Genomic DNA, 8,827 nt, shown 5'->3' with positions numbered 1-8,827 from the left:
AAAGCATTTGTTTATGCAAATATTTTGCAATGCAGTAATTAATTTCTAATATTGTATGCATAAGCACAAAAAATAGTTTGATATCCTTTTGTCTTTATCTCAATGTTAAACAATTTTGTTTGCTTTTATTTTGTAGGTAATTATAAATCTCACCATTGAACAATAGGATCTTCTGAATGCAACCTTCATATGTAACACGGATCCTTCCATCTATATGTATCTAATTGTCTTATAGGTTTTAACCTAAATGTAATGCAATGGTCACATAAGACTTTTTGGAGGAGTGCAAGGTCACTTCTGTGGTCGTAACTGTGCATACATAGAATATAGTTACTGGCATATTGTGAAAGAAAATGATTTATTTTTTAAAAGTACGAAGAAGCTTCCGAACACTAGTAATTCTTTTAGCCACGTTCTGCCTTGTAAGTATAGCAATTTCAGCTTACTATCTGTATTCTGGTCATAAACAGGCAATAGTACTTTTTGAAACCACAGTACAAGCTGAATGTGGGGACTTAAATGTGCTACCATATAGAACAATTGAAATGAAGACAGCTAAGCCTGTTGGTGCTACTCGAACAGATCTGACTGTGTTAGTTTTTGTAGAAAGTCAATACTCCCAACTTGGACAGGATATTGTAGCAATCCTGGAGTCCAGTAGGTTTCCATATCATGTAGTGATTGCACCTGGAAAGGGAGACATTCCACCTCTTACAAAGGAAGGCAAAGGAAGATATTCAATTATTGTGTATGAAAACATTTTAAAGTACGTAGCCATGGACTCATGGAATCGTGAGCTGTTGGAAAAATACTGTGTTGAGTATAGTGTGAGCATCATTGGTTTTCACAAAGCCAACGAAAACTGCTTGCCAACTACCAAGCTGAAAGGTTTTCCTTTATTGCTTTTTAATAATGTTGCTTTAAAAGACTGTTTTGTGAACCCAAATTCTCCTCTGCTACATGTAACAAAAGCCTCAGCAATTGAGAAAGGTCAGCTGCATGGAGAAGACTGGACAATATTCCAGTACAACCATTCAACATATCAGCCAGTGGTTTTAGCTGAATTACAGAGTTATAAGAAAGATTTACACATTCTCTCCAGATCCCTTCATGCCACAGTCATACAGGATCTTGGTCTTCATGATGGAATTCAACGGGTTCTATTTGGAAACAACTTGAATTTTTGGTTGCACAAGTTAATTTTTATAGATGCTATTTCTTTTTTGTCTGGGAAGAAACTCAGCTTGTCCTTGGACAGATATATCCTTGTCGACATAGATGATATATTTGTGGGGAAGGAAGGTACTAGAATGAATGTAAACGATGTAAAGGTAAGAAATATATATAATGTACTTTTAGTAAACTATTGTTTTGAATTGATGCATTTAATTATGTAAACTTCAGATTTTTAATAAATGGATCAAACCAGTCTTTGCTTATTAGTGGGAACTTCTGTTGTTAAAAAAATTATTTAAGGTATGTGACTTAAGAGCTCGTTAAACAAAACTAATACACATGGTGAGTCCATATGAGATTGCTTCATTTTTCACATTGTCATATGTATGTTAAGAAGGCATTTTTGTCCTAAAATCCAATCTATCTTGTAACAAAATAAGAGAGAGTTAGTACATTTTAAGTGTAGGGAATGAGAACTGAAGTCATTTTCACAAATGCCTAGTTTCTATTGAGAACTGTTGAAATCTTTTATTAGCCAATAATAACATTAATAATGCAATAATATTATCTATCTATTTATCTATCTATATATATTTCAATCTCTAGAGCAGAGAATGTAGAAGCCAACAGACATTTGAGATTGTAAGGTAAATCGCATAAGAGACATGACATAAATAAGCCTATACAATTCTATGTAATGCAAACCAAAAAGAATAGCAGGTATCCACTTGATGGAAAGTGGCTTCTACTAAATAATATACTATACTACAAAAAAAGAATAATTTATAAAGTTAACTTCTGTTTTGTAATTACTACTTTATATACTTTAACAAGATACTAATGTTCAGCTGATATTGTACTGATCACAGGAGAAAAGGTCCCCAGTTGTCTTCACAAGTCTTATAACTAAGAGGCTTATTCAAAGTTGAAACTATAAAATCTACAGTTAACTGGGACATTCAATGCATTGAAAGACATTGAATGCACCAACCAAATTTAAAAAAAGAAAAAAAATACTGACAAAATTCATCAGTATTTATTTGTTTCCTTTTAATTACTTTTGAAGGGTAAACAGATTACCTTTAAGTGCTCTGGAGAGTAACTAACCCGATTCTCTCCTTGACAGGCCCCAGTCATGCTAACATGAGGCTTAGTGTGCACAGCACACAAGATCTGCACTAGGTTTAGTGCAGGTCCTGGGAGCCAAACATGCTAAGCCTCCTGTTTAGCACACCCAGAGCTTTGCTAAGAAGAGGATTGGGCTAGCACACTCTTCAAAGCACATTAAGGTAAGCACTTTACATTTTAAAAGTATGTAGGTGTTTTCGAAACATTCACATTTTTTGATGAAATTTGATTTTTGTTTTAAACTGTTTAAAATGTTCTCGAATATTCAGTAACATTTTTTTCTTTTGTAACAAAAATGTCTTCGATACACTTTCTTTAAAGAGACAATCATATTTAACACACTCCTTTGGACTTATGTTAATAGAAATTTTAATATATACAAATTTTGGTAAGGTGTGCTTCACTGCTAAATAAAACGGTGGAATATATATATATATATATATATATATATATATATACAGATTATGCTAATATAATAATATTGTTGTGAGATATTAGTATACATTATTTTTTTTACGTATAGCATAATCAACATTACCTGCACACACAAACTCAAATGCATAACAAGTTAAGCCACAGAGTAACAACTCTATCTATCTGATGCTATTAATACTACTGTATCATTTGTGTGGGTTTGTAAACAATTCAGGCAACTTAAGGAAAGAAAAACAAGAAGATAATAAAATGTGCATTCTTTAGAACTATTGTTTCTCAGTAATTTGTGAGTAGATTTTGGGGAGGGAAGTTGTTTGTTGCAGATTAACTCCATGAAAATCTCTCCCTGGTTTTTTTCTGATGTTACCTGACTTGTTAACAAACCTACACAGAGGAGGAAATTTAATCTAGAAGTTATCTGAATTTAAGTATAATTTATATCACATATTTTTTGCACAGTATTAACCTTTTTAATGATAGACCATGTCACAGCTCTAATGAGTTTTTGGATCACCCTTCATGACCCTACCACTGCAATCATTGATTCAATGGTCTATCACCTACACTCCACTAATAGCCTCTAAATATCTTCACTCCTCCATAACCCTATCATTGCAATCGCCATAAAGATCTTCTAAATCTTAGGAGCTCTTAGCCTTAACTGACCTTCTATCCTAGAAATCCCCCTAAAATAGGAATAAATGTATTCTACAGACACTCTACTTAATTGTCTTAATGTAATGCTTCTTATACCATTACCTGATGGGGGTTTATCATAACTGAAGGCTTTGATTCTTTTCTTCAGCCAACTGGCTCCTTATACCAATTTAAAACAGTAACTATCTTGATCTGACATTGTAATGCTCCTTGAAATTTGATCTACTAATTTTAAAAGTTGTTAATAAATTGTGAACATGTTAATCTTTAAATTAAAATTTGCATTTTTTTATATTCTTATATTCTTTAACAAATGTACCAAAATAGTTAACCTTTGCAAACTATAACGTATTTCCTAACTTAGGGCCCTGATGATCAAAGATTCTTCTGCTTGGAGACAAATTATTGTGCAAACTTTACAGGGGCTAAGCTTACTTCATGTTCAAAGAAAAAGGGTGGAACTCTCAAGCACTGCAATATTTCTTTAATTTCTGTATATAAAGGAGAGTCAAGCCCAGTGAAATACAGCACTGCATGATATGAGAGTTTTGTTACACTTACACTTTGTGCATTGTATTTTATATTAGTTCAGATTGAGTTCTTTCAGTATTATTACATTTAAGCTTTGTACTTTCTATTTTATATTTTAATACATTTTTAGATTTAGATCCAGCCTTGACTTTACAAATTCTGATAATGTTTTGAAAGTTTCTGTGGAACTTTAACACATTAGGATAATACTTTGTATATTTCTGTGTATTTTATACAGCTTACATTAACTTTGTATTTACTCTATTGTAAATTAAAACAAAGCTTCAGGAAGTGGGAGGGCCAGGGGAGTTCCCTGGTCTGAAAAGGGGAGTTTCAAGAGTATGTCTGAAGCTCTTAAAAAGTCCTGTGAAATGCTGTATGCATTTTAAACTACATGATCTCACTGAATTATCTCACCAGCTGTATGCAGGGGAAGTTTGCTTAAAAGTCCCAAAATTCTTATTTAACTGACAGAAAAGTACTAAGCTATAGGCAAAAGCAAGTTAAATTGTAGAAAAAAACCATTTCAGTTTAATTTATAATTGATGCAAACTGAGCCTTTATATCAGCAGATACAAGGAGAAAAGGGCCGCCTCATACCGTAACAATACTTATAAATTATTCTTATTAAAAGGAAGGAATCTCACTCACAATTTAATGTGGCACCTTGAGTTCATATGTGCAAAAAGAGCCGGGTGACACTCAAAATGGCAAGCTTGCTGAGTTAATGTGATCAAAGCTTGATCACGAGCATCCAGATTTTCTGCAGAAATGTAGCCAAGTTTATAAACTTGTACCACTCCCAGTACTAAAAGATGTAGTTCAACCTGTTACAGCCAGGGTGGCTTGCCTAAACCACTCTCATCACTGGCAGACAGCAATCTGTAAAAATTGAGTTCCAGAAAGTGCACTAGTAGTATTACGGCTCTATTAATGAGTCTTAATACTAGTGTTAATAATAGTAAAGTGAATCTTTAAATGCATCAGGCATAAATTATTAAAAACAAGTCGCTCTTTTAAAACAAGCGGTAGTGTAGTACCTGGATGTAATGGATACAAACTGACCAATCGCAAGTTATAACAATGTTACATATGTATACATATAACATTTTAAAGCAACAATGTTTATTAAAATAGTATTGATTAAAATAGTAATACTAACAAGCTGAATACACTATTTCATCTGATTACACAACAATGTATCCAGTGACATAGCATTTATCACTTACCTATAGATACAGGTCATGCAAATTCAGTCCTTTTTTTTTTTTTTTTTTTTTCTTTTTTCTTACTCATGATTGCCACAATTAGGATACATATTGGGAAATAACGAGTTTTCACTATTTTTTTTTCAAACATTTTTTAACATATATTTTTCAATCTTCTATTTCAATCTTCTATTTTTCATTGTGTTATTTACACCTGCTGAATGCAAATAGATACTGAAAATATTTGTAATATGTTGATGTTGATGTCGACTATTACTACCATATTGGGATAGAGATCGCCATTCATGTTAGTACTGATGATATTTGCATCAACACATTGTAGTTACCTAAAATATATTATTTTTTGGAGAGAGATTGTTATTTATTTTACAAATATTCACCATGTATACTAATTTTAACTTTGGTACAAAATGTTTGTATAATTGTTTAACTATTTTAATCAATGTTGTTGCTTTAAAATGTTTTATGTATACATATTTAACATTGCTGCAGCTCACGGTTGGTCAGTTTGTATCCAATACAGCTGGTTACTATGCAATCACTTGTTTTAAAATAGTGCCTTGTTTTTAAGCATCTACTGTATGCCTGAGGAAACTGCCTTTTTAGACAGAGAAACACTTTGCATTAACAGATTCACTTTACTTTTACCAATACCAGTATTACGGCTCATTAATAGGTTGTGCACTAACCCTTGTTTTTGTGCACTTTCAGGAACTTCCTTTTTGCAGATCGTTGTCTGCCAGTGAAAAGAACATTATAGGCAAACAATCCTGGCTGTAACAGGCAGAACACCATCTGTTAGTACTGGGAGAGGTACACGTGTATCAAATTTGTCTAGATTCCTGTAGAAAATATGGACGCCCAGCATCAAGCTGTGTTCATGTGATCTCAGTAAGCTGGCCGCTGTGAGCGTCAGCTGGCTCTCTTAGAACCTATGAACTTAAAGAACCACATTTTGTCTTTCATGGTTTAGATAGAGCATGCCATTTTAAACAACTTTCTAATTTTCTTATATTATCTAATTTGCTTCATTCTCTTGATATCCTTTGCTGAAAAGCATATCTAGATAGGCTCAGTAGTTGCTGATTGGTGGTAGCAAGATGTCTCGTGTGATTGGCTCACCCATGTGCATTGCTATTTCTTCAACAAAGGATATCTAAAGAGTGAAGCCTGAGGAAAACTGCCTTTTTAGACAGAGAAACACTTTGCATTAACAGATTCACTTTACTTTTACCAATACCAGTATTACGGCTCATTAATAGGTTGTGCACTAACCCTTGTTTTTGTGCACTTTCAGGAACTTCCTTTTTGCAGATCGTTGTCTGCCAGTGAAAAGAACATTATAGGCAAGCCATCCTGGCTGTAACAGGCAGAACACCATCTGTTAGTACTGGGAGAGGAACACGTGTATATCTAGATAGGCTCAGTAGTTGCTGATTGGTGGTAGCAAGATGTCTCGTGTGATTGGCTCACCCATGTGCATTGTTATTTCTTCAACAAAGGATATCTAAAGAGTGAAGCAAAATAGATAATAGAAGTAAATTGTAACGTTGTTTAAAATTGCATTCTCTATCTGAATCATGAAATAAACATATTGTGTTTAATGTCCCGTTAAGGTAGCACCTTAAATTGTGAGTGAGATTCCTTCCTTTTAGTAAGAATCATTTATAAGCAGATTGACTTTGGCACTTTTTTGTCTCAAGTGGAGCTGCCTTGGAGTTATAACAGGGCCATTCTTGTCATCTGACAGACTTTCATATCATTTTTTTTTCTTTTCATCTTTGTTTTCCATTTTTATCATCCATTATTACATGCTATTCATAACCTGATATAGGTCTGACCAATTATTGCTCAGCATATTTAACAAGTTTAAACAAATTTATTAAGATTTGTTTGCTTTCATATTTATTTAGAGACAATCTGTGTGGAGCTTGTAAACCCCGTAAAGATATTCCTTCTATACTATTAGAGAAAAGAGAGAATAGGACCTTCAACTGTTAGACAGTTCTATGAAAAGACGGAGAATACAGCACTCCTTTTAAATGTTAGTAAACACTTTTTAATTTTATTAATACAGTTCTATACTCCTGAACTAAAACAAGATAAGCATGAACAGGTGTAGTAAAAAGATACTTCATATTAAATACAATATTCAGCAACACCCAAAGCAGTCATTCTTAATGCAAGCACGAACCTCCTATTAGCGTTCTTACACTGTAAATCACTAATCTAAGTCAACAACAACTAGTGTGCATACTAAATGGCCATATTGCAGTTCGTATTGGAGACTTATAGTGATCAGCGCTGATACTCAAAACAAAAAAAGCATTCTGTTTTGAAAAAAATGTCCAGTAACATTAAATAGGAGCCAGTTAGATTAGTATGTGCAGCAGTCTGTCAAGTTAGCCTCCAGATTATTTCCAGATATAGATGCTTATATCCTACACACTGTCAGTTATTACCAGTTAGCAAGTAGGCAGACAAGTTAGATCACAAAAAGCCAGTCAATAGTCAGTCAGCTGTGTGAGTATCAGACTTCTCTTAGATATAGCAAGCACAAAAGTCAGCGCACCCGGCTTTAAAGAAACTGAAGGCACACAGTAATGTTCTCAAGTAGTGAATTTAATGTAATGCATGTATAAAACATTACATGACAAGAAGTTTATGGCGGCTTGCTCCACCGGTCTCAAAAGATAAACAGGTCAGACGCGTTTCTTAGTGGATATATCACATATTCATCAGTGACCGTACTTCACACCCTCTGAATAGAGCCTTATATCTAGGCAGAAAACACTCCCATTTAATTGCCGGTCCAATAGAAAAAGGACCTAATGCTGGCCATAAGAAGTGGGTGTGTAGTAAGGAGTGATGTGTTAAAGCAGTTCACATTTCATAACTTGTAACAGGTAAACAGGTAATGTATATCATAATTTGATATATAGAAAACAAATAACATTGTAAAAAATGCTGAAAAGTAAAAAATATAGATAAATAAATAAACAACCTGATACCGTGAATAATAAAAAAAAAGAAAAAAAAAAGAAAAAGAAATTTTGCCAAACGAAATTTAAAGTGACAGTAAGGTGAATAATAATAATAATGTATCAAACATATCCAGGTGTAACATTCTAGTGATATTGCTATTGATCAACATATAACTTAACATCCCACTCTGAATTTAAACCAATAGGAAGGCGGGTGTCCAAAAGAAAGATCCAAAACACCTCTTTTTTACTGAGGATTAAACCTCGATTACCTCCTCTTGGGTGTCTAGGGATCATTTGGATGGCCTGAAATGTCAACAAAGAACTGTCTGAATTATGATATCTTCTGAAATGCAGCGATATTGGAGTAGTAGACTCCGGATCTTCAATGGAGCGTAGATGTTCCAAAAAACGGTCCTTCATGGCACGGGTCGTTTGACCTACGTACTGCCTGAAACATCCCTTGCATGTCAGAAGATAAACAACGTAACAAGAATTACAAGTCATGTGTTCTCTAATCTGAAAAGATTTGTTAGTAGCAGTGGACACAAAACTGGTTCCAAAAGTCGCATAGGAACAAGACTTGCATCTCCTGCTGCCACATCTGAAAAATATTGGTTTAATGGAGAGCCAATAGGCTCTCAATGGTTTTCTAGGCAACATAGATGGGGACAGTAAGTTCCCTAA

The 8,827-nt window shown here is 33.8% G+C and overlaps 1 protein-coding gene across 1 annotated transcript in view; it reads left to right on the top strand.

Moving 5' to 3' along the window:
• The first annotated feature begins 353 nt into the window (after positions 1-353).
• LOC128649980 (bifunctional heparan sulfate N-deacetylase/N-sulfotransferase 4) overlaps positions 354-8,827 on the top strand; it is a 904,342-nt gene continuing 895,868 nt past the window's right edge. Inside the window, exon 1 of the mRNA XM_053703589.1 lies at positions 354-1,331. Within this exon, the coding sequence (XP_053559564.1) occupies positions 354-1,331 (978 nt within the window). The remainder of the gene's footprint in view (positions 1,332-8,827) is intronic.

This window comes from Bombina bombina, chromosome 2 (assembly GCF_027579735.1).
Source record: "Bombina bombina isolate aBomBom1 chromosome 2, aBomBom1.pri, whole genome shotgun sequence".
NCBI classification, from domain to species: Eukaryota; Metazoa; Chordata; class Amphibia; order Anura; family Bombinatoridae; genus Bombina; species Bombina bombina.
Note: the sequence above shows the minus strand (reverse complement) of the source record. Positions and strands in the feature narration are given on the sequence as shown.